Here is a 26,378-nt window from a genome sequence, read left to right on the forward strand (position 1 = left end):
GTACCACCTACCTAAAGATTGTTGCAGACCGCATACACCCCTTCATGGCAATGGTATTCCCTGATGTCAGAGCCCTATTTCAGCAGGATATTGCACCCTGCCACACTGCAAAAATTGTTCAGGAATGGTTTGAGGAACACAACAAAGAGTTTTTCCAAATTCCCCAGATCTCAATCCGATTGAGCATCTATGGGATGTGCTGAACCAACAAGTCCGATCCATGGCGGCTCCACCTCACAACTTGCAGGACTTAAAGGATCTGTTGCTAACGTCTTGGTGCCAGATACCACAGGACACCTTCAGAGGTCTTGTGGAGTCCATGCATCGACGGGTCAGAGCTGTTTTGGCAGCACGAGGGGGACCTACACGATATTAGGCAGGTGGTTATAATGTTGTGGCTGATCGATGTCTGCAAGGTTTTTAAAGAGATTTACATTGATGCATTTAGGAGTCACTTTTATCCAAAGGAACTTACAGTGCTTTCAATAGCATATGTTTGATCTGTGGTAATCAAACATATGCTATTTTATGTTTTATATTGATATTTTTAGGGCATTTTTTTTTAGATAGCTTTGAAATATGTATTGTAAAAATAACTGCTAATAAATTTATCAAATTTTATAGTTTAGAGGGAATTGGAAAGTTTCATAGTACATTTTGCATTTTTAAATGTTACAAATTGTAGCAATTAAGTTAAAATATATGTTTTGGAACCAGTTTTGGAACAAAGTCTATTGTGAAAATTTGAAAATGATGTTGTGCGTTTTAATTTAATAGTTATAGACCACAAATCCTAGCAGTTAAGTTTGTATGCTAAAAAGATCCGTTTTGCAACAATATGTTGTGAAAAGTCCTATGCAAAAAAAATTAATTGAATAATGAATATTTTTAATTACATTTGAATGTTTTGTAGTGCATTGTACATAGTTATATGCTACAAAATACACAGATTTTACATTATATATGAAAGCCATATTTTAAGCATTTAATAGGCCTGAAGGCCTGAAGTTTGTAACTCTAACTTAATCACATAACATGACTAAAAAGATCAGTTTTGAAAAAATATGTATTGTGAAATGTGCTATGCAAATATTTGCCAACGCCGTTTATTTTTTCTCTTTTAATTTTTTGATATGCATGATTCATTGTTCATGCTAAATAAATGATAAAAACACTATAATTTTATGTAAGGATCTATTCTCTTGATACAACATCAGTATCAAAATTACCAATACTTCTAAAGCAATCTGCACATCCCTATTACCTAGGGCTGTTATCACCATGGCCTATTTGGTTACTTCTCTTTCTCCATCTCTTTCAGATTCTTGTGTCTTTAGCGCCCCTTTCCTTGACTTTAAAAGCCTTTTCCATCAGAGTTACAATGAGGGTAAGGGCTGAGATCTACTTTTGTTAACAACCTGATATCCAAGAGCTCATTATCTTGAATGACCTTCAAGCGTTGCATGGAAAACCCATAAAACACCCTAAACTGGCATGTACCCACACCGCATCTAATATCTCACAGCTTCTGTGGGCAGACACAATAATATGTGCCTTTATTTATGTTTGCAATAGCCTTATATGCTGGCACCTTAATTTGGCGAGACTCAGTGAAAGGCCATCTTGTTCCACATGCTTGGATGTATTATGTCGGCTTAACAAAATGGCCTCAAATGCATGAGAGGAGAGCTCCGCAAGCTTGACTATAACAAGCACATGGCTCTACGAGATCAGTTGCAGCATTTTGAAAATGCATGCAGGCTGCTTGTTATTTTTGAATGAATTAGTCTGCAAATTTTTTAATGATATCCTTCATTTTTGCAATTGCACAAACAAACTTGTGCACACTAGTACTCATTGTTTTATTGCGTGTCTTGATATGTGCTGGATTGTACAAACATTACACAGTTTTACCTGTACTTTAGCATTGGGAACGTGCTGATATCAACTTTATGAGAACAGGGAGCATATATAATTTAGTTTGCCTGCTCTTGCATGCCAAGTTTCAATTGCACCATTACTTTACGGTCACGGCTGTGACTTTGAAAGCATCGGCATAGTAAATAAACAAAACATTCACATAGTCTGTAGTGCTTGCCATCTTAAAAAACTTGGTCACAGTTACGTTAGTCTACAAATACAAAGCACACATGTACTGCATATTTAATAAAGGTGATAGTATACTTCTCTTACTTTCGAAGATGATAAAAAATTCAGCAAAAAACAAAAAGGCTGACCTCATGACTCCAGAAATAGCAATACGGTCGATAGAGTATCAGCATGGTTCAAATTTAATGTGTTCGCAAATTTTTGGTCATGACTGTATATCAACAAAGACCGAATGCACCTTGTGGCTGTCCTGTTAACACTTTTTCCCAGTTTGCCTTGCGAAATCTAAAAGCACCGTACCATAATTTGCGCTATTTTAACAATTTCCCTGCCCAAGGGTGTGTAGTCAACGTTTACGTGTTTTCATCTTAACAGAACCAGTGCCAGCCTACTCTTCATGGCAAAGGGAGAGTATGGACCATGAAGAAGCTCGGCTATCACCCCACGCTGGTGGCAAGCCAATTCGTCAACTCCTAGAGGAAGACAGCGACCCAATGGTCTCTCCACGCTTCTACGCCTACGGAGACAGCCAGCAGTACCTGGACGACACTGAGGTTCCACCGTCGCCACCCAATGCCCACTCCTTTGTCAGGTAAAAATGCACTCTCTTGAGTTCTGGGAGTTAATTGGTGGGCGGCACGGTGGTGCAGCGGTTAGCACTGTCGCCTCACAGCAAGAAGGTCGTGGGTTCAAGCCCTGGTTGCCCCGGCCTTTCTGTGTGGAGTTTGCATGTTCTCCCCGTGTCTGCGTGGGTTCTCTCCGGGTACTCCGGCTTCCTCCCACCATCCAAAAGACATGCAGGCTAGGTTAATTGGTGTCTCCAAAAAAATTGCCCTAGGTGTGGATGTGGAGGTGAGTGTGAGTGTATGTCTGTCTATGTGTGGCCCTGCGATGGACTGGCGACCTGTCCAGGGTGTCCCCCGCCTTTCGCCCAATGTTAGCTGGGATAGGCTCCAGCCCCCCGCGACCCTGTACACAGGATAAGTGGTTGACGATGGATGGATGGATGTCTTAATTGGTTAAGCACCAGATTCGCTAACGGAATTGCGCAAATCGGGTAATGGTGCGAACACACCCAAAACATTTATTTATTTTGATCTCCATTCAGTAGGCGAAGGAGTTCGTCGCTAGGTTCCTGTGATGACGACCGTGAGGAGCTTACCTCAGCCCAGCTTTCAAAACGCATCCATGTCCTCAAGAAGAAGATCCGCAGGTTTGAGGAGAAGTTTGAGGAGGAACGCAAATACAGGGTGAGTCATTTCAAAATCCTTCAACATTGCGAAAAGTTTGTCACTCTTTTTAGTGCAAATATTGAGCTTTGTGTTTTCTTCGCAGCCGTCACATGGCGACAAAGCCGCCAACCCAGAGGTTCTGAGGTGGATGAATGAACTCACCAAGATGCGCAAAGACTTTAAAGGTACAGATGTAATGCCTCTCCAAGAGAAGTAAAAGACACAATAAACGTTATGAGCATGATCCAACCTTCATAATATCGTGTTCGACAAACAGCAACAGAATGTCTCAGTCGGATGTAATTTCTCACTAGCCTTTGTGGGTTCTGAATGCCAGGAACAGAACTTCTGATCTGATAAAGGCTTTCAAAGAACATATAAACAAATGGCTGAACACTCCATGTTCTGGTTTCCACAGATCACAAGTTGTTAAAATCAGAGGAGGATTTGACGCCCATCCCCCGCCAGCGCAGTAACACGCTTCCCAAGAGCTTTGGGTCTCAGCTGGAAAAGAAACCATCCGAGACAAAAGCCCCTAAACCCCCTGTGGAAAGCACGATGGAAGCAGTTATGAACAAACTACAGGAGAAACGCAATGAGATGGGGCGACCTGAGGACATTAAGGTGTGTTTTTGTTACTTTTTAATAATAAACAAATGCATAAATCCTTCAGATTTTTGGGGGGGGGAATAGGGATACTACAGTTCAGAAAATCATCTTTCCGTGTTGACATTTAGGATATGACCCGTGAGCAGATCGGAGCAGAGAAGGTAGCCCTTCAGAAAGGTCTTCTGTATTACGAGAGCATCCACGGGAGACCAGTGAGTACATGCAAATCTAAAAAAAAGTAGCAGGAAAACCTGTTTACATCATGGGATTTAAAAAAAAATTATTTCAGGCCTGGAAAAGTCATGAAAATTTGAAAGATCTTGGAAAAGTCAGTGAAATCTTCATAGTGAATGTACATTTTTCTAGTTATGGTCTGCTCTAAAATATTGCTTATTGGCAAGCCATAGTGATGTTCGATTTGTGAGTGAATTGTTCATTTATGTCCATTTGTTTCAGTGAATGGGTAGAACAAATTGGTTTGAATGAATTATTTGCAAATTAGTCTGAATTTCAGTGATTTTCCAGAATCCTTATTCAGTCTATTTTTTTCAGTGAATCAGTCAAATTGATTCCCTAATTGGTTTGAATGATTCATTAGTAAATCTTTCTCCAGTAGATTATTTTTTCAACGAATCAATCAAACTAATTCACATATTGGTCTGAATGCTTCATTAGCGAATCAGTCTAAATTTCTAAAATGTTCCAGAATATTTTTTCCAGTAGATTTTATTTTTTTTTTCAATGAATCAATCTAATTCACACATTGGCCTGATTTAATAGCGAATCAGTCTGAATTTCAATGATTTTACAGAATCCTTATCCAGTAGATTTATTTCAATGAATCAGTCAAATTGATTCACTAATTGGTTTGAATGATTCATTAGCAAATCAATCTGAATTTCAATGAATTTCCAGAATCGTTATCCAGCAGATTTCTTTCAAGGAATCAATTAAATAGATTCACTAAATGGTCTGAATGATTCATTTGCAAATTAGTCTGAATGTGAATGATTGGGAAAAAAAAATTGGTAATCACAAATGAATGGAAGCGCCATGCAAAAGTCACAAAAAAAAAAAAAAAAAATTGGTGTCAAAAATGTAGGAACCCTATAGTAGTGATTTAACTTTCAATCACTGTTTCTTTTAAGGTCACCAAGAATGAGAGGCAGGTTATGAAGCATCTCTATGACAGATACCGGCTCGTCAAACAGATCCTCTGCAGAGCGTCTGCCATTCCAGTCATTGTAAGTTTCGTTTTTGCCCTATTTCCTTCATTCCCTCTTCCTCCAGTATCCATCTCAGTTTGCCTATGTACTACATATTTCAATGTAGTAAGAATAAAATAGTTCATATTTACTATGTATATCCATGCTACGCTAGCAGCCATTGTTCTCATTTGTATTAAAGGCCTTCTAGCCATTACTTTAACTTAATTTTGAGCTAAATCATACGGTTAAGTCTCTGAGGTATTAGTAGAGGAATTAGCATTAGCAGTAGCGCAATATAAGCATGTAGCTGCGGTATTGTTTCGGTGGCAGTCCTGGGGCTTGTTTACACAACTAAATCTGTCTTTAACAAGAGCTCAAGAGTGGCCCGTTGAGGTCATATCCTGTGGCTTGGTATTTGCAACACCATTCCTTCCCTACCTAGGACTCTTAAACATGTACTCTTAAAGTCCTCCAAAGCACTGCCACCATGATTACTATATATTGCCATTCCACAGGAATTTGCATTTCAATATAAGTAAAAATGTTCTGAAGCTCTGATACAATATTGTTAGTAATCCAGACATATTTTAAGTACATACTGTATAAATACATGCAAATAATATATTTGTTATGTATGTTTGGAAAACATTTGGCTTATGTAACACAAAATCTGTATCTCTTATACAGACTTTGCCATTATATAATACACTAAAGCCATATGTACTTATGACTGAATGTCTTTTAACTTTATTATCTGCATTTTTTTTATGTGCTTGGTTCTGTAAAAGTTTGACCAAAAAACTTTTAAAATGGGCTCTTGGCAAAACCAAAACAATGGGCTGCACAGTAGTTAAAAGGTGATGTGTGTAATTGTTTCCAATGTTACAATACTTTCTCCTATCCCAGTTTAATATGCAAAGACAACTGTAAGGCCAGAAACATACTTGACGCAAGTATGCATATGCGAGCACTTGGCCAACACACAGTCCAGTTGAACATGCTTAATGTGCATTCTTGCATTACTGTTGCGGTAACAAACCTCAGCACTCAAGGGGGTGATAGAGTTACCTTCAAAAGTTTTTGCCATTATACTGGATGTATTATTCAGGTAAGTTGCTGTAAATATATGGACTTAAACTGACTTGCTCAGACATAGTTGGCAATAGTTGAGTAGTAAGAGTGTAGTTCACACTAATGTCCGCTATAGTGCCCCTTGTGGCAGTACTGAGACTGCAACGCGTACTTGCATTGTGTTATTAAATTCGACACATTTATGAATGCAACAAAGCACAAAATCAAGCTTGCATAGCTGGAAGCATTTGGTTTCACATACTTGCGTAGAGTTTGTTTCGGCCTTAAGCCATTTAAGTTCATTCCCCATATAAGGGTAAACACTGTGGGCTATCAAAACATTCCTCTGTATAAGCACCCCAACCAACCTGACAGAAACATTGGCTCAACCAATGGTGAATTTGGGGTGGGACTATTTGACAGAACAATGGCAGAGTTTGGAAAAGCGGTTTGAAAATACTTTTGCATTTCCGTTGGGTGATGCTAGAAGCACAGAAATTGCACACTTCACCTTTAAAGAGAGGAAACCAAAATGACAGAATTCACTTACAAGTTGGAACCTACTTGGTTGAAACTGATCCAAATGCCCAAAGTTGCAGGAGTCCTTTAACGAACTGATTCCTGCCCTGTATGGGTTGATTCAAGGGTTGTTTACTGAGATGTAACACCATTGTTAACACCCACCACAGGGTTCGCCTTCCAGCAAGCGCAGAGGCCCCCTGCTGCAGCCCATAATCGAGGGTGTACCAGCCCTGTTCTTCAGCGACACCAAGGTGAAGAGCTGTTGCTGCTCAACCAATCAGTCATACGCCTGACCGGCCTCCTTCCCCCCAATTTCCTCATTAACCTAATCATGATCACAGCCTGTTGCTTCTTGTGACTTGGGAGATACCCAAAGCGAATCAGTAACTGCATGGGCACATACTAGGGAGTGCTGTGTAATTCGACTCCTACTGATTGCATAGTAGTTTGATCAAATCACTCTTGGGATTTAGCAGGAAAAAAGTTGCATTGCTCATTTTTTTTTTTTTTTAAGAAATCTCGATGCTCGAACTGATATGAATTCAACTTACTGCTCTGTCACATTATTGATGCTTTTCATTGTACTACTAACACAATGGCTTAACACAAATCTGATGCGCAGTGATTGTTTTGAATGCAATTCAGCTTTGTTTTGAAAATATTTAAGGAATATGTCATGCTCAATCGACAGCATTGTTGCTTACCACAAACAATAATTGACTCATGCATCCGTTTCTTTAAAAAAGCAAAAATCGGGGTTGCAGTGAGGCGCTTACAATGGAATTTAATTCGGTATATGGTTTAAAGACAGAATTGTAATGGCAACGATGTTGTAAACTTTAATATAACTACACAGGAATGGTTAGTAAACATGCTTTTAGTGCAATTAAATTGCTAAAGTGCATATTGTTTACATCTTGTGGCTAAACTTTTTAAACGGTGAGTATTTTAACGTTTACCGATTGGCCCCATTCACCTCCAAGTGCCTCACTGCAACCCAAATGTTTGCTTTTATTTTTTATCAAAGAAAGTATGGACATGTCAACATTTTTTGTGGTTATCAACTTTATGCCACACATGCTGTCGATTGAGGTTAACTTGTATTTAATCCAGAATATTCATTTGAGAGAACTCTTAAATTGATTGTGCAAAAACAGTCAACCAAGGCGTTACCTCGTGGATCCTTGAGTTAAGCTGGAATTGAACTAACCAGCACCATCTGCTCTTTTCCAGGAGGAAGAGGATGGCTCAGACGAAGACAATGACACAATGACACAGTTCACAGTCACGGTTAAGCCTGAGCTGAGTATGCTGGGATTTCTCGACCAGCTGGAAGAGGACGCAGATGGTTTCATCTCGCCCGTCGATGAGCTATCGCCATCCAAGAACACAACGGACATGAGGCTGTCCAATTTACATGCTGCTACAATGTAGGTGGACTGCATTTTTGCATCCAAATGTGCTGTTTTTTTGTTTTTGTTTGTTTTTTTAATGCAAATGTGCTAGACGGATATATTTTGACCATTGCACCAAGTCTTGCTTTTCCAGTGTCTCGTGCAGTTATAAAGTACTTAAACTTTGAAAATTGCATCTCGAAACACCTACACTCTGTTCTATTGGCCCCTATACATAACGGCCCCTTAGAGTGCTTACATATTAATGCAGCAAATTTGATTTTTAACTGTCTGAAGTTATCATTGGTTTCCAATAAGCTCGTTAAATGAAGAGCTTGTCTTGGTCAATGGATGGCTATATCAGAGTGTGTTGCAAAACTAGTTGAATGGCAAAGTGTCACCTTAATTTTTTTGAGGTATCATTCCTATTAACATTTAACATTAATTAAATAAAATCCTTTGCCATGCTATAATGGTGTGGAAATGCACAACCAAGGTACTATAAACCTGCTGTCATTATTTTTGTAGTGTGTATTTTTTCATCTCCAGTGTCTAAATGGTCATCACATTATAGTCACTATTTAACAGTGATATGGGTCGACATAAGGGATTAAGTGCACACATTCTAGTGTTGTAAGCGCCTTTCCTTTAAACTTAAAGAAAGAGCTCCCATGCTTTAATCTTGTAAAGGTGTTTTATGCGTTAATAATTCATCTTGTAAAAATGCATGACAGGCATAAAAAACAAACTGCTAAAAGTAATAAATGGTTGAGTGATATTTATCAAAAATTAAATAAGGAAATTGTTGCTGTGTTTTCATTGTTGCTGTGCAGATATAATCTTAAAACTTTCCACTCCCTCCTACACAAACACACAGGCAGGAACTTGTGGAGCAACTCCAGGAAGCTCGTGAAGAAAAGAAAAGGATCCGCAAAAACCTCCGTGAATTTGAGGATGAGTTCTTCAAGCAGAACGGCAGGTAAAGAAAATGAATCTTTCACAATGAAATTCAATGTTCATCAGAAGTGTGTTTGTTCTTGAAAAGTATGAATCGTATTAATTTACATTCTTTGTACTTTCGTTGTTCCCATAGAAACATCCAAAAAGAAGATCGCACACCGTTGGCTGGGGAATACAATGAATACAAGCACATTAAAGCCAAACTCAGGCTGCTGGAAGTGCTCATCAGTAAAAGAGACTCTTCTAAATTCATCTAGTGTACAGCTCATTCAGGTGACCTGATGAAGGACTTACTCTACTAGCCAGTCCAGATACTGCTATCAAAGCAATACAGCTTGTACAAAGACATTTAATTTATCCACATTGTTCATGGCCATATTTTCCCATTAAAGGCATGTTAGCTGTGAAGGATGCCAAGACATGCCTGATTCACCAATAAAGCATTGAAAGTGCTGTTTGTTCCACAGTACACAGATAAAATACTTGTTATATTTACTTATATATCCAAAATGACTTATGGTTTCTTCTTTGACTGAAGATTTCTAGATACCATGGATTTCGAAATGCAACCAGATTATAAAAGTAATAAGATTACGACAAATCTCTAATCACAATTCCCTTTTAAACCCAGAAGAGTGTTTCCGTTATATTTAATGTTGTATAATACGACAGTTCATATGGATCTTTAGATCTTAATATTGCTATAATATATATATATATATATATATATATATATATATATATACAACTGTGTTTTTCGTAATCAGACATTAATAAGCTTTGAAGAACATTGAGAATTTACGTCTTAAATTGTAAATACTTTGAGAGTTTATCATTATAGGAACTTTTTGTACTCGATGAATTGAAGAAGGTAACAGATTTTCGGAAGGAAGGCTCTCTGTATATGTTTTCGTTATTGACTGGTGCCATATTTCATGCAAATGGTTTATTTTTCAATATTCATGTTTCTGAGAAATTGCATTGTTTGTACTCGTTCATAGTTAAACTATTTCTTTTGTTCTAACACTGAAGCTGTAACCTTAAGACCATTGAATAAGCTAGAATTAACATACTAAAGATCCGGTCATTTTCATTATGAAAACAAAAAGACAACCAATAAAAAAAAATCCTTTGTCATGCTATAATGGTGTGGAAATGCACAACCAAGGTACTATAAACCTGCTGTCATTATTTTTGTAGTGTGTATTTTTTCATCTCCAGTGTCTAAATGGGCATCACATTATAGTCACTATTTAACAGTGATATGGGTCGACAAAATCCCCTTGAAAATGTTACCAAGAATCAGAAAGCAAACCTGTATGGCCAAATGGGCTGTTTGCTTCTGGTGAACTCAGATCCAAACGAAATGAGCATGTCACCCCTTTTCTTATTCTCCAGATTGGAAACTTGTAGTGTGACACTTGTTTGATGGATAAAAATGAATACTGTCTGTACATTTTAGTACATGATTGTATTTGTATTTTGTATATATGATATAAAACCAAAACATATTTTTTCTGAATTCACTGTTGTCGAGTATTCATTTCAGTTTCATTAATTTATACACAATAGTGTGAATTTTGATGATTTAATCTGAATCCAATAGGGGATTTGTGTTTGTATGTGTGTTGTATGTGAACTATAAAAAGTACAACAATCTGAAGAGAAATTATAATTTTATTGTTTTGGAAAAAATAGATAAAACAATATATTTCATTTGAAAGCTATAAAAGTAAATATACTTTACTAAAATAACAATGCATCAGCCACTAAGAAGCCCTTGTTTGCATACATTGACAGAAAGGATTAAGTTGGATAGGAACACTTCTTTACGTGACTGTACATGATGGAAAAATGTATACATCTCATGCAGCTAGATGCAAAACACCTGACCACAGGGCTCAGCAAACAACATCACTGTGGTCCATTAAAAGTCGCATATCATTCTCTGTCAACACACCAAGAACTACTGAGGAACCATAGGCAAGTCACTTTGATCCATTTGTAATGGCAAACCAACTCAACTCAAACTCTGTTCATTAAGAAAGCATGATTAGAAAAAAAAATCCCCTTTACAGTATATAAGATGACCTTTCTGCGAGATAACAGGTGGGACTTGATCGAAAACGGCAATGGATTGAATGGAAAAATTATGCAACTGTTAAAAATATTCACATTTGTCAGATTAAATCTTATTTAAAATACCATAACTAGTACACATCAACCAGTAGTTATTGCTGGATCACATTTTTCAACAAAATCTCAACCAAAGCCGCTCCCATGTTTTTTTTTTTTTACCTTGATTAAATAATGCAAAATTTTACGAAAAGCAGCTTCAGCGTCCACCCCCAGCATGGCACGTCCATGCATGCCTACCTTTAAGAAGAGACATTTGATGTTTCTAATGACATGAAAATCTACATCAATGCAAAAAAAATAAGTTTCAATGAATTTAGAAAGTGCGGAACTACATAATCTGTGTAATTTGAGCACAGATAGAAAGAGTAAAGCTCGGAACAAGGGGATTTGTTCTTACATTAAAACCCTTTTGTGTGTTGGGTTTGAAACTGTCCGTCTGGTACGTTTTATTGGTGGTTTTATTTTCTTGATCCTGGACGAGCTCCCAATTTGGAGGAGAGGCTTGTAACAGAGATCTTTCTGGATGGACATGAAAGGATTATTCCATGTTCAAGATACAATCAACAGCATTTGTGGCATAATGTTGATTACCACAAAAATTTGTTTTGACGTCCTTCCTTTTCTTTAAAGAAAAAAGCAATAATCTGGGTTACAGTGAAGCACTTGCAATAGAAGTGAATGGGGCCAATCCGTAAATGTTAAAATACTCACTGTGTCAAATGTATGGCAAAAAGTCGTATACAATATGCGTGTTAACTTGATTTTTGTGTGATAAAAATCGCTTGCTAACTTTTTCATTTTTTTTTTTTTTTAAAAAGCGATGGACTTGTCAAAAATATTTTTTTGTGATAATCAACATTATGCCACAAATGCTGTCAATAGAGTGTAACTTGCACTGAACCTGGAATATTTATTTAAACGCATACCTCTGGTCAATAGTAAGCAAAGGAGGGCATTTGGTGCATTTTAACTAGCAAATTTGTTCCAAATTTGTTTGCGTCTTACCAGAAAGTCAAAATAGCTAAATATTGTGGCTTAGAGAGCAATCTGCCTTTTTGGATTCAAAAACATTAATGATATTTACAAAATATTTAAAGAAATTTAAAGCTTTCATTTATTTTGCCGAATATGCCTAATAATATTTTTTAATTATTTAAAAATATAAACTTTCATAACAAAAAAAAAAATAAAAGAATTTTTTTTTTACATCTGATGCAACCAAATTAGGTCAGAGACACTCTGAAAAAAATACGAAAATAATAGATTTACTTATAATAGATGCAGTATGTGCTCTTCTGTGGTAAAGTAAATGCGAAAGCAGCTTTAGTTCCTTTTTCTTCACAAGTTTAAAGTGCAGTGTCAGCAGATGCTCAAAGATCCCTTCAACCGGCTTCCAGACCTCCGGAGCCCTACCTCGGTACCCGGCAGTCCCTCTCAGACCAGACTGAAGCCCTCGTACTGCTCCACAGCCTGTGTGAGGCGGTGCCATAAGGTCTCTTTGGTCTGGTAGCAGGGCATGTCTAGCATGTTATAGCAAGTGTGAGCCACAGGCAGGTAGTGCTCTTCCGCGGCGGTCGATTGGATGACTATGCGTAAACTGGCCATACCATGGATAGGGATGCGGTCACTGCCTGTAAGGAACACTGGCAGAACAAACATATGCATTTATCAGTTATCAATTAAATAGTTATTTCCATAGATTTGCATAAAAAAAACATACCAGCATAAGTGATCACAAAAGATCTAATTTGTAAACAATAACGGCCAATTCACAATATGAGTGAATATTTGCAGAAGACTTTAAATCGACACAATGCATTTCTAAAAGCTAGCATATACTGTTTTTCCACGTGCCGCTACGTCACGTGCACCATCAAATGAAAACGTGTAACACGTAACACATAATATTTCAAAGTGTCTAAAACGTGAGGAAGATTACAACAGATTAACTTCTACAAGTAGCTAACACTTCAGTATATTCTTGATATGTTATTATTTATGGAGCTCAGTCTTTTAATCTTCCATCCATCCATCCATCCATCCATCTTCAACCGCTTATCCAAAGTCGGGTCGCGGGGGCAGCTGCTCCAGCAGGGGGCCCCAAACTTCCCTATCCCAAGCCACATTAACCAGCTCTGACTGGGGGACCCCGAGGCATTCCCAGGCCATTGTGGAGATGTAATCTCTCCACCCAATCCTGGGTCTTCCCAGAGGCCTCCTCCCAGCTGGACGTGCCTGAAACACCTCCCTAGGGAGGCAGCTAGGGGCATCCTTACCAGATGCCCAAACCACCTCAACTGACTCCTTTCGACGCATATGAACATGTAATAATTAAATGTTTATAAAAAATGTTTTGGGTCTGTTACAGTTTGAAATGTTTTCGTCATTTCACACATTAGAGTCAACTAAAATGTTATTCCATTACTAAAATTATATGCCATTTCAGTCCAAGTAAAACTGACTAAATTAATGAAAATGGCATGACGAAATATTTGCTCAATTTAAAGGACATTTTCATCAATAGACAAAAATTATGACTACACTGCATTCAATGCCACTGACTTACATAAAAACTGTTTCTTTTTCTCCAAAGGGAAGTCATGAAACACCTCCCAGAACATCCTCACGGTCGGGTGGGAAGCAGAGAACTCACCCTTGTATGTGGCATTCTGGAAGAAAAAAGCCATTACAAATGCAAGGCATTAATGTGATGTAACTGGTTCATTAAGCTGACAACATTGACCACATTTAATCAAAAATCCAAGAACAGAGTGGTACTATATTAATAATATACATTGATGTGCAAAACATTATGACCACTTACAGATGAAGCAAATAATGTTGATCATCTCCAAACAAGGCCACGTGTCAAGGTCTGGGTAGATTGGATGATAAGGGAACAATCGGTTTTCGCAGTCAACGTGTTGAATGCAGGAGAAATGGGCAGGAGTAAAGACCTGAGCGACTTTGACAATGGCCAAATGTTTATGGCAAGATGACTGGGTAAGAGCATCTTTGACCCAGGTCAACGGTTGCACAATTCACAGAAAATGCATGGTGGCTACGGGAGGAATGTGTCACAACACAGTACATTGCACACTTCTGCGTATGGAGCTGCGTAGCCACAGACCGGTCAGAGTGCCCAAGATGACCCCTGTCCACCATCGAAAGCGCCTACAGTTAGCACGCAAGCGTTGAAACTTGACATTGGAGCAGTGGAAGAAGGTCACCTGTTCTGATGAGTCCCGTGGATGGCCGTGTACACCATTTACCAGGGGAAGTGATGGCACCAGGATGCACTGTAGGAAGATGACAAGCCGGTGGAGGGAGTGTGATGATTTGGTCAATGTTCTGCTGGGAAACTCTAGGTCCGGCCATTCATGTGGACGTCAGATTGACACGTGTCACCTACCTAAACATCAATCCTTCATGGCAATGGTATTCCCTGATGGCAGTGACCTCTTTCAGAAGGATGATGCACCATGCCACACTCAACAAATTGTTCGGAACGGTTTGAGGAACATGATGAAGTGTTCAAGGTGTTGCCCTGGCCTCCAAATTCCCCAAATCTCAATCAAATTGAGCATCTGCTGCTAATGTCCTGGTGCCAGATACCACAGGACACCTTCGGGGATCTTGTAGAGTCCATGCCTTGGTGGGTCGTGCTGTTTTGGTGGCACCGGAGGACCAACAGCATATTAGTCAGGTGGTCATGTTTTGGCTCATCAGTAAATCGGTAGTATGTGAACCCTTTGGATTTAGCATTTTTTCTGCATTAGTTGGTCATAAAATGTGATATCGTCTTCATCAAAGTGACAAGTACTGACAAACACAATGTGTTTAAGCTTTTGAATCCATTCTGTTGTGGATTTACTTCGATGTTTAGGTTAATTGTCCTGCTGCATCACCCATCTTCTACTGAGCTTCAGCTGGTGCACAGCCACCCTGACATTATCATGTAGGATATCTTAATAAACTTGGAAATGTATTTTTCCAAATGATGGCAAGTGATCCAGGCAACAAGCCCCAAATCATGATGCTCCATCCACCATATTTCACTGTTGGGATTTTCATATTGGTATGAGATGCATTTTTTACGCCATACGTTGTGCTGAGTGTTCTTCCCAAACAATTCAACCTTAGTTTCATCAGTCCACAAAACATCTTCCCAGTCGAACTGTGGACTGTGCAAACTTCAGGTACACAGCAATGTTTTTCTGGTGCAGTGGCTTCCTTTGTGGTGTCCTGCCATGGACACAATGCCTGTTTAATGTTTTCTGTATAGTAGACTCATGAACAGAGATGTTAACCAGTTCCAATGATTCTTCAAGTCTTTATCTGTCACTCTAGCATTCTTTTTACCTCATTGAGCATTCTGCGGTGTTCCCTTTGAGTAATCTTGGCTGGACGGCACCTTCTATTGAGAGTACCTATAGTACTAAATCATCTCCATTTATAGACAATCTGTCTAACTGTGGACAGATGAATATCTAAGCTCTTCGAGATAACCTTTTCTTGAACAATTCTTGATCGTAGGTCTTCTGAGATCTCTTTGTTGCGAGGCATGTTCCACGTCAGCAAATGCTTCTTGTGAATAGCAAACTCAAAATGTTTGAGTGCTTTTTATAAGTCAGAGTAGCTCTAACCCACACCTACAAACTCGTTTCATTAACTGGATGCCAGGTTTGCCAACTCCTGACTCTAGTTAGCTTTTGTTGACATCATTAGCCTAGGGGTTCACATACTTTTTCCAACCTACAACGTGAATTTTTGAATGATGTATAACATGTACAAGAACAATACAATCATTTGTGTGCTATTAGTTAAAACAGATTGTGTTTGTTCATTATTTTAACTTAGATGAAGATCAAACCAGATTTTAAGACAAATTTTTACATAAACGCATGTAATTCCAAAGAGTTCACATACGTTTTCTTGACATTGTAACTGGCTGGTTTTCTGTCAACATTGACAGATTGGTATTATATCAATAATATATATATATATATATATATATATATTATTAGTATTTTTTTGTTACAGTTTTGCTGTCTGCATTTGAACCTCTTTCATGGCATAACTCCACCTCCCACTTGTTGGCTTTTAGACATTTCTTTTAAGTTAGCCTACTACAAGTGGGCTTGGTCTATAATTCCAAGTATATAACATCAATTACACATGATTATGTTGATGTAGGGTAGCTTCAAAATTTAAACCGCAGCAGTACATATAATTTGCATCACCTTCTCCATTTCCTCCCAGTTGTAGTTATTGTTGCCCACCACCATGGCCATGAGCTCAGAGGGTTGGAAGAGAGAAAGGATCTCCCCACCACAGACCTTCAGAAAACCGCTGGAGAAGGCCGAATACAGCTCCTGAACAGAGTCACTGAACACATACTGCAGATACGCCTGAACAAACTCCTTCCTGAGGAACACATAAAAACAGTTTCTTACACTTTGTTTATAATGTTCAGTATAGAATATAACATTTATGTTCTTAGCCGACCACGTCCGCACTAATCCATTGAAGTTTGAAAATGCATTGATTTTGCTACATTTACACTCTTACGCCGTTTTCTTCCACGAAAAAGACTTTGAAAATGCTTAACATAACCGCAAACGATGACGTTACTTTACGTAGCTTTTCTTTGGCGGCAAAGAAAAAATATGATATGGAATAAAGCGAAAAGTTGCATTTTAAGGATTCGGTTAGTCTGTAGACATTAAAATAGGCTTTATATAAAAACAAAAGTCTAAAGTATGTCATCATTTAGATAGCCAAGTAAACTAAATGTGTGTCAGGCCTTGCTTTAAGCTCTTTCTGCAGTTAATGTTAGACAGCAAGACACACCGGCACATGCAAAAAACATACAAGCATGTTCCAAACATATACTTCACCTTTATTCTCACCCCACTATCGGTTTCATACAATCTCCACTTTACTGTTTTACTGAAATGCACCCTTTAACTTGGCAACACATACAATAAGTAGTGATTTGTCTTTGCATTCATGTCCCATTTGTGGTTGCAATGTTCATAATCTTGCATTTCCTCCCCCCCCTCTGCACAAACACACACGCTGTTGCTCACTCTCACACACAGTGAAATATGGGGCACTAACAGGAACATCCTGACCTCTTTCAGAACTAGAAAGAGACACACCGCTGGCTTGATACAGCAAAGAATCACACCTGTTTGTCTTGTCCACAGCGATGGTTTTCCCTCCCTGTACCAGCTCTTTCACCTCTGTGATCCCATAATACTCTCTTGTGATCTGTGGAGACAGTGACAGATGTGGGACTTTTGTCTGATTACATTTTGTACATCAGTTCTTTCAATCAATTGTTTCATTCATTTCAAAATGCGATTTCAGCTATTTGTTTGCATGACCACTGATAAGAGTTTACAGAAGTCCTGGGTAAAATTTTTTTTTTAATTGTTTAAGCAAAAAATGTCAAATATTGCTGTTCATTAACTTGGATTGTTATATTGGTATTAATAAATATGATAAAATATTCTTCCTTGTGTTCACTTAGTGAAATAGAATCGAAAACAACGTGAATTTTATTTTCCCATATATATATATATTTTTTTTAATCTTTATTATATTTTACTTCTCGCAATAAATATTTTATATTGATACATAAAAAGTACATATGATCAAATATTCTTCCTTGTGTTCACTTCGCGAATAACAGTTTTAGATTTATTTATTTTTTTTTTTACTTTTGAATTTTTATTATTATTTTATAAAAAAACAAACAAATTAAAGCCATTTCGGACTAAATATGTGAATTTCGGAATATATAGTCAAAATATAGTTAAAAGCTTGAACAATATACATTTTTACTAATTCTAAATGCCAAAAAGCATGTTGTAAAAGCATCGGTTGAATGTTGTTTCAACATTAACGATTTACCATACAGTAGATCAGGGACAGTACCGGTCTTCACAGTGGAACATGGTTACACATATACAGTAGGTCTAGTTTTTAACATGAGTACATTACTCCACCAATTCTGTTCCATAAACTATTTTGGTACTGTGTTGGGTTTGATGTCCAAAGTAAAATCTGGGTTCTGAAGCAAAACCAGTTGAGAACCATTGACATGAATTTCTGTTATCAGTTCGTGACATATTCTTACACTTAGATGGATTTTCAACGCTTGATGCGTTTTGTGACGTCATGTTTACTTTAGAGTCTGGCAACTTACTGCAAAGTTCAGACAGAAGGTCTCCTCAACATCTCCCTCAAACTCCAAAAGCTGTTGCAGACTCCTGAGGACAGATGGAGAGAAACATTGAGAGGTAATAACATTTAGATCTAGTACAACCAGATTTGTACATTTAGGGTCTTCTAGGGTTGCTAGGTGGCTGCTTAATGGCCCAAGTAAAAAAATCCCATCCCCCAAGTCTATGATATTCTGGTGATACTTGCATTAGCAAGTTGTGCCCATTTTTATTATGACAAACAAGCAGACCAAACACTTCCATATTTTTCTCTTTTTATCTATGCTGTCAACGGCAGCCATTTAATTGTCTTACTATCACATAATCACACCTAAGAGCTCACCAGCTGCTGGTTATAAAACCAAAACCCTGGATTAGCAGAGCAGGGATAATATCCTCCACTACTAATAACAAAATGACATTTTTTTCCCATGACAAAATAAACCAGATATGCAAGCATGATATGTTTGCTGGAGCTTTTTCCAAAAATAAACTAAAATGAGAGGCCAGAGTAACTCTAAAAATATGTCCTCATTACAGGATGCAAGTTAGTGGAATACTGATATTTCCAGGACAGGCGTCAGAATTACCAGCCCGGCTATGGCGCGGAAACCTATTTGCAAGTAAATAAAATAAAACACTACTATTTAATTTCTTAATGCATGTAACTGGTCTTATTGTGCATGATTCATAAGTGCACGTTGTTGCAAGCAGACCACAACAGTTTCATTTTCTCCATTGGTGAACTGATTTTCAATGATAAATTATAATTCTTTAAAGACAGACCAACTGTGAGCTCCGAGGCTGTTAATCAATGGTATACGCTCCTGTTGAAGCCATCAGTAGGGATGTCATAAAAAAATAGATTTATTGATTATTGATCGGGACATTATTTTATCAATACACTTTTGAGGCATTGATATATTCAAATTAGCCAACATTTAAATAAGAAGCCTGATTTGCATGCTTTCCAATTCACTCAGTTGGCCTCTGTTTAATAGTCTGGCAGTAATCCAATCAGGTACTGAGGAATGATTGTGTTGAATGCTGAGCTGAAGTCTATGAACAGCATTCGAACGTATGAGTCATTTATCTAGGTGGGTGAGGGCGAGATGGAGGGTGGTGGCGATGGCGTCGTCTGCTGAACGGTTGGGACAATATGCGAACTTTAATCTAGTACGCACTGCCCTTTTTTGACCATATTAAATCCCATCATAATTTTTTTTGGATGTCAGATTAAAGAAGTAAAACGGGTCGCAAATGGCATTCCTTGTTGACTTTTGCACACAAGCAATTCAACCACCAAAGCATTTTGACAACATGTGTGGCTTTGCTATAGTCGATACTGATACTGATCTTACATAAATTAATAATTGCCAATACCAGTTCCACTGATGGTTGCTTTCATAAGATGATATTATTCAGGAACTATGTGAGGAACAGCCTTGAAGACGCAAACAGAAAACATGATTACAGACTTGGTATGGCCGTCATCTTTGGACTGGTTTCCTGGTTTTCTGCAACCAATTAGTGGCCTGCCGCTGACTCACAAACAGTTCAAAGGCTTTAGGGGTGGCTTCTGATACCGTTTATATAACGTTGTGGCAAACGGTTTAAAAGGGTTCCTTTTCACTGGTTTGTGTAGTATGTTTATAACTTCAAGTTCTCAGAAAAGCCTCAGGGGTCAGAGGAACTCTATTGATTTCAGCAAGCAAGGGTTGTGATATAGTGGTCTGCAGTGTCTCTCTGTGGGCAGCAGAGCTGATTTGATTAGGGACTGATGGCTTTTAGTGGAAAAACAACAACAAAATAAGCTAACAAGAGCGAAGTTGTACAAGCATAGTAACTATAAAAAATGAAGTTAATTAACTGAATTGTTATAATAAGAAAGATTTTACAAGTAATTTAATGTCTTTCATTCAGATTAAGTCAGTTTCATTGAACCAACATCATCACTTCACTTCATTAAGTTCGTCAAACTTGATTTACTAAGGTTTCTTTAATACATGTTCTTATGTTGGACCAACTTAATTTATTTTAGTAATCATTAGTATATGCCAGTTGAGGATGTGTAAGGACATTGAAACTGTTACACTGTCAATTTAATAGCGACTGTTTACAGAGCCAAGCAGCACTCAAATAAAGCAACCATTGAAACAGATAGTCCATCATCAAAATAAGCACAAGCGCCATTCTTCGCCACAATGGTAACCCCCAAAATTCCAGCATAACGGGCTCTCTTTTAAATATCAATATAGCAGACCATTAAACTTTTAACAAATCTCCACCTATTCTCATCTTGCTCAAAAAGACATAAAATAACACTTAATTTCAACACTTTTCTTCCTTTCCAGTTCCATGCAGTGCATGCTGGGAAATCCCCTGCCGAGTTTCATCACTGTTACATTAACACCACAAAAAGTATTCAACTTCCATTTTACAAATTAAAATGGATAGAAAACAATAAAATCATGTTGTGACAAAATGTTCTAGAATTGCTTCAGCTAATTTTAATTAAGTAAATTGAACAAGCAGCAACAATTTTTTTTGGAGTGCGCAGACTTTTCTCGGAGCAAAAAAGATTTTAAAGGGATACTTCACCCAAAAAATAATTATATCTGTCATGATTTAGATGCCACTCTCACTGAATTATTTATTTATTTATTTTTTGCATCTGTACGCATGGTTTTCCAATTGTTTTCCTAAGTAAATATGCACTAGACGGAGAAGCACAAAGAAGCACCATTTTTTGAGCAATGTTTCAAGCTAAAATAACTTCTTTTTGAGCCACCTTCATTCTGTTCTGTTAATTGTGCTGTCTCTAAGCATATTTTCAGCGCAAGAAAGCTGTCGGTCTGAACAGCCCTTTACATCCGAATGTCAAGGCGTATGACTGTAATTTTTTCGTCAGTGAAACAAAGATTTTTTCTAGAGTCCTCTGGTTTTTTTTTATAATAGGGACTAGGGTCTGTCAAGATCCAAAAAAAACAAAAAAAAAAACATAAAAGTAGCACCTATGCTAGTCATAACATATCTTTATGTGAGGAACAGCTCGAAATGTTTTCACTGATAATATTCTCCTCTGACCTTGCTCGCAAATTTCTTTATCTTGCATTCAAATATATCATGTCAAGACGGGTCAAGTCAGTCACTTGACATCAATGACGTCAAATGCCATTGGGTCTCCTCTGTGTTTTGTAACCAAATGAAATGCGACGAAGAAAGTTATATGAATTTAGAATGACATGAAGGTGAGTGAATGATAACAGAGCTTTCATGACAGAGGATAAGAGTTGTGTGCTATACCTGCCCTCTGTAGGAGAAAGCTCTTTCAGGTCCTCAAGAGTGGGTGAAACATCTAGAAGCTTCTTGTAGAGAACCAGAGGGAAGTGTAGATCCACCACAGTGGAGTTATAAATAGCCAAACCACAAATGATCCCAATCAGGTGGAACCAATTGAGCTCCACGAAACACTGCACAGAAAATAAGCAAGCATGAGGTCCAAATTAACAAAATAAATAAATCTAACATCACCGAGAATCTCGTATTTGAGAGCCTTTTTTGCATTATGACTTCATAATAAAATGTAAATGCATTTATACTGTTAATTTGTTATTATAAATAAACATTAATGTATTTAAGCAATATATAATCTTGATATTTTTTCACATCAATAGTGTAATGTAAATACTATCTACACAATAATTAATGGAATTTTATATTCACACCCATGTTGGAGTAAATTTAGGTTATAACTGTAATAAGGTTATAATAATAATAATAATAATATCATCTTCCTTCCAAATAAAGCACATTAACCTTTTCCATCATGTATACTGTAGAATGATTTATACCCATCATCATTAGTATCATATCTGATCTCTCCTACAGTGTTTTGTCCACAGAAAAAGTCTTCTGTAAGTCATGCACAAATCCTGCAGGATTATCATGTTTACAGCTGAGCTGGACAAAATCTTTCAAAAGCACAGGCACAATAACACGATCTGTTGATATTCTCAATCACGCGGCACTATTGTTACCTTAGCAAAAGGACATAAGTAGCATGTCCTTCAGGCTATTTCAATCAAACAATGCAACTAATATTAACTAGAAGGCCTTTGGCATACACTGAGTACACAATAAAATATTTTTGGAAGATTTTATTTTGGTCTTTAAATGAACTGCATGACTTTTTTAATATATAATACAATATAAGTAATCTAAAGCTAAGTAATAAGTAATCAGGAGTAAAACCAAGACCAAACTCACTTTGTCAGAGAACCAGAGCAGATTGGACTCGCTGTACTGGGTGAACATGCCATAGATCGGATCCATCAGCTCTTTCAACAGGAGTAAGAAAAACTCCTTGGTGACTCCTCCAGCATCTACTGCTTCCTCTCCATCAAAGATGACCTACAAACAAAGGTTGTATGTTAGAAACAATTATTTCATGAAGCGGATTTCTTAACCCTTCCGTGCAGTTGCCAATCAAGTAACAATGTAGCACACACACACACACACACACACACACACACACACACACACACACACACAAGCCAAAACATTATGACCACTCACAGGTGAAGCAAATAAGGTTCAAGATCATCTCCTAACAAGGCCACATGTCAAGGTCTGGGTAGATTAGATGATAAGCAAACAATCATTTCTCGTAGCCAATGTGTTTAATGTAGGAGAAATGGGCAGGAGTAAAGACCTGAGCGATTTTGACAGGGCTCCAATTGTTATGACCAGATGACTGGGTCAGAGCATCTCTGAAACGGCAAGGCTTGTGGGGTGCTCACAGTCAGCAGTGGTGAGTACCTACTGATAGTGGTCCTAGGAAGGACAAACCACAAACCGGCGACAGGGTGTTGGGCACCCAAGGCTCATCGATCTGCGAGGGCAATAAAGGCTTTCCCGTCTGGTCCAAATGACAGAAGGTACAACTGACTGCGGCACAAGTCACACAAAATTTTTATAATAGTTACGGGAGGAATGTGTCACACAGGGTATCACACCATGCTGCGTATGGATCTGCATAGCCGCAGATAGGTCAGAGTGCCCATGATGACCCCCGTACTCCGTCGAATGCACCTACAATGGGCAAGCGAGCGTCGGAACTGAACCTTGGAGCCGATGAGTTCCGTTTTCTTTTACATCACGTGGACGGCCGTGTATGTGTGCCGTTTACCAATGGTTTGAGGAACATGATGAAGAGTTCAAGGTGTTGCTCTGGCCTCCAAATTCCCCAGATCTCAATCCGACTGAGCATTTGTGGGATGTGCTGGACCAACAAGTCTGATCCAATTTACAGGACTTGAGGGATCAGCTGGTAATTTCTGTCAGATACCACAGGACACCTTCAGGGGTCTTGTAGAGTCAATGCCTCTGTGGGTCGGTGCTGTTTTGGTGGTATGCGGAGGACCAACATAATATTAGGCAGGTGTTCATAATGTTTTGGCTGATCAGTGTATATTATTTGAAATGATTTAAACATAACTACTTATAATTAAATAATTATATATTGAATTACTGTTATTAGAGGGCCTTTCTCAGCAAATATTTATAAAAGCGATACATTTGAATAATTAATCGGCATACCATGTTATTAATTGGATCAATAAATTTTTTCAGTTGACAGCCCTAGTATTTATGTACATGTGTGTGTGTCTGCAGAGCATGTGTGTTTGTGGATGGGTCAGGTTTTGCTTGAATCACACATGCACCGTGGAGGATGTCATGAAGTTTCAGACCAAAAAGTTAGTTAAATTGATGTAAATCGATGATTAAAGTTTCAACGGGTCAAATTGACTCGGAACTGCATTCAAGGGTTAAATGAATAATAAATACATTTCAGCATAACGGGACATTGTTTTTGGGCATGTATTCTGTTATTCTGGCATTGCTGATTTCAGATTTTCCTGACCCTAAACAACTAAAAATATAAACTAAATGAACGGTGCATGGTCACTTTACTTGTTAGTCTAATGGTCTCTTTGTGTCCAAGTGGGAGGTTCTTGGCCAGAGTAAGCTCAAATGTGGACCAGATGTAATGCCAATAGTTTAAAAGACAATCTCTGTGGTAATTTTCCAATGGAAGAAAGTCAATTGAGGCTTATGGCTTGGTTCTCAACATTGTGCATTGGGATCTGTATTGGATGAGGACTAACCTTAAGAGGTTTCTTCAAGTCTATGTCATTGTAGACTGTAAGCTCCCGCAGAGCGTCACTCACTAAATGGTTTCTCCGTACGTGGAGCACCAGGAAAGGGTTTCTTGCCAGCAAAGGCTCCATGGTCAATAGCATGAAGACATTGTGCAAGTTTGCGCCCCTTACTGCCATCTGAACAATGGCAAAGCAAAACTAATTAAAATGAATCAATGCACATTCAGTTTAACAATTGTGGGAACTGAAAAAGTTCATTACAAAGGCAGTAAAATTACAGTGAGTATCAATATCCATGCTTTCTTTACCTGCATTTGCAGCTCAGCATCTGTTTGCAGCACGGTTGTCTTGGCTTGCGCGTTCAATATGAACGGATAGGCACATAACGTAAAAGAACTCTGGAAATAAAATTCAAATGATAAGAACAACGACGGTTACAACAGTCCAAAACAAACTGATATAGACCTACATTTAATCAACATACTTGCACTGGAGGGTATCGCATTTTCTGTAAGGAAAAAAACACGTTAAACGTTAAATTCAAATGCATTTTTACTTTTCACCTTGTATTAAACAAATTGTGATATGGTATAAGAACCATTGGATCCAATTGATACACAGCTCTACATAAAAAAAGCTATACAAGCCCAAAATACGCACAATATCAGCTTTCCACAGAAACCATTTGAGGTAGTCTTCCTGGATGTCCACCAGGCTGGAGATATCAGGGATGTAGAAGTGGTTGTATTCCACACGATGGGCCTTCAAGTTCACCTACAACAAAGTATTGCTAACACAGCTGTAGTTTATCATTCAACAACACAAGTTAATGTTAATGTAATGTAAGACATTTCGTCGTACCTTATGCAGTTTCTCCAGCAGTCTCAGGGCTGCACTGATGTAGCTCTCCAGAAACACAGGCATCAAGAGAGCTTTACCACCAGTTAACAAAAACACAACAATGCTTTTATACATCTCCACTAGTCTGGAGAACACCTCATAATCCACCAGAGACCACCAGTTATCTGAAAGATAAAAGTATAGAAATATTGTTTCCAATAGCATTTCTGCCCCAGACATTTATACAATTTGTAACAATGCATCAAAAATGCAAGGCAGCAAGACACTGGGTGATTTGACCACAATCTTATAGCAAGGAACAAGTAATGTTGTAACCGTTACGGCCCTATCCGGCTCAATTTAACCCATGGATAATGCCATACCAAGAACTTTGCTGGGGTTGGCATCCAGTCTGAGAATGGCCATGGCCAGAGGGATGGTGAGAGAGATGTAGTTTTTGGAGTCCTGGAGAGCAGGACATTCAGACAGGATTAGGTAGATCCTCATGGCTTCCACGTCAGGAGGAGAGCAGGGCAGCTGTGGGATCAGCAGACTCTCAAAGCTCTTCGTGGCCTACAAGAACACAGTTAGGAGGATCAGTTTATCGGTTAACATGACTAAAGGCCTATGTGTAAGAATAAAAAGTAGGGATGGTCATTTCGAGTAATTTTGTTGTAGAGTACTCGATTATTCGATAAACGAGAAATCGATTACTTGATGATTAGAATTTAAGTTCAACCTTAAACCTCTGAACACGTTTTTTTTTAGTGGGTGAGAGAAGCATATTTATTTTTGTCCCTGGCAAGAAAATGCACAAGGAAAGTCAAATTGCAATACTTGCATGGGGTTTACTAGTCGAATATTTAAATCTGAATGAGTACTCAATTAATCGCGTTCA

General features: G+C 38.1%; 2 protein-coding genes across 10 annotated transcripts in view; one reads left to right on the forward strand and one right to left on the reverse strand.

Annotated features, from left to right (window-relative positions):
- Positions 1-10,610, forward strand: part of fam13a (family with sequence similarity 13 member A) — a 57,750-nt gene extending 47,140 nt beyond the window's left edge. For 3 of the 9 annotated variants that reach the window (XM_052126270.1, XM_052126275.1, XM_052126268.1), the window contains 11 exons: positions 1,322-1,387; positions 2,485-2,701; positions 3,218-3,359; positions 3,445-3,526; positions 3,760-3,965; positions 4,079-4,162; positions 5,099-5,194; positions 6,919-7,002; positions 7,985-8,181; positions 9,023-9,124; positions 9,239-10,610. In XM_052126270.1, coding sequence (XP_051982230.1) covers positions 1,322-1,387; positions 2,485-2,701; positions 3,218-3,359; positions 3,445-3,526; positions 3,760-3,965; positions 4,079-4,162; positions 5,099-5,194; positions 6,919-7,002; positions 7,985-8,181; positions 9,023-9,124; positions 9,239-9,362 — 1,400 coding nt within the window. In that variant the 3' untranslated portion in view covers positions 9,363-10,610. The remainder of the gene's footprint in view (positions 1-1,321; positions 1,388-2,484; positions 2,702-3,217; positions 3,360-3,444; positions 3,527-3,759; positions 3,966-4,078; positions 4,163-5,098; positions 5,195-6,918; positions 7,003-7,984; positions 8,182-9,022; positions 9,125-9,238) is intronic. The other 6 variants (XM_052126269.1, XM_052126273.1, XM_052126271.1 and 3 more) reach the window with 6 other exon arrangements.
- Positions 10,611-10,764: 154 nt separating this feature from the next.
- Positions 10,765-26,378, reverse strand: part of LOC127643479 (probable E3 ubiquitin-protein ligase HERC3) — a 30,195-nt gene continuing 14,581 nt past the window's right edge. Inside the window, exons 13-25 of the mRNA XM_052126278.1 lie at positions 25,864-26,053; positions 25,502-25,665; positions 25,301-25,414; positions 25,125-25,148; positions 24,949-25,038; positions 24,647-24,817; positions 22,746-22,889; positions 21,783-21,949; positions 18,461-18,524; positions 17,438-17,520; positions 16,488-16,671; positions 13,811-13,913; positions 10,765-12,887 (exon numbers count right to left, since the gene is read on the reverse strand). Of these exons, the coding sequence (XP_051982238.1) occupies positions 12,679-12,887; positions 13,811-13,913; positions 16,488-16,671; positions 17,438-17,520; positions 18,461-18,524; positions 21,783-21,949; positions 22,746-22,889; positions 24,647-24,817; positions 24,949-25,038; positions 25,125-25,148; positions 25,301-25,414; positions 25,502-25,665; positions 25,864-26,053 (1,707 nt within the window). The 3' untranslated portion in view covers positions 10,765-12,678. The remainder of the gene's footprint in view (positions 12,888-13,810; positions 13,914-16,487; positions 16,672-17,437; positions 17,521-18,460; positions 18,525-21,782; positions 21,950-22,745; positions 22,890-24,646; positions 24,818-24,948; positions 25,039-25,124; positions 25,149-25,300; positions 25,415-25,501; positions 25,666-25,863; positions 26,054-26,378) is intronic.

This window comes from Xyrauchen texanus, chromosome 5 (assembly GCF_025860055.1).
Source record: "Xyrauchen texanus isolate HMW12.3.18 chromosome 5, RBS_HiC_50CHRs, whole genome shotgun sequence".
Lineage (NCBI taxonomy): Eukaryota > Metazoa > Chordata > Actinopteri > Cypriniformes > Catostomidae > Xyrauchen > Xyrauchen texanus.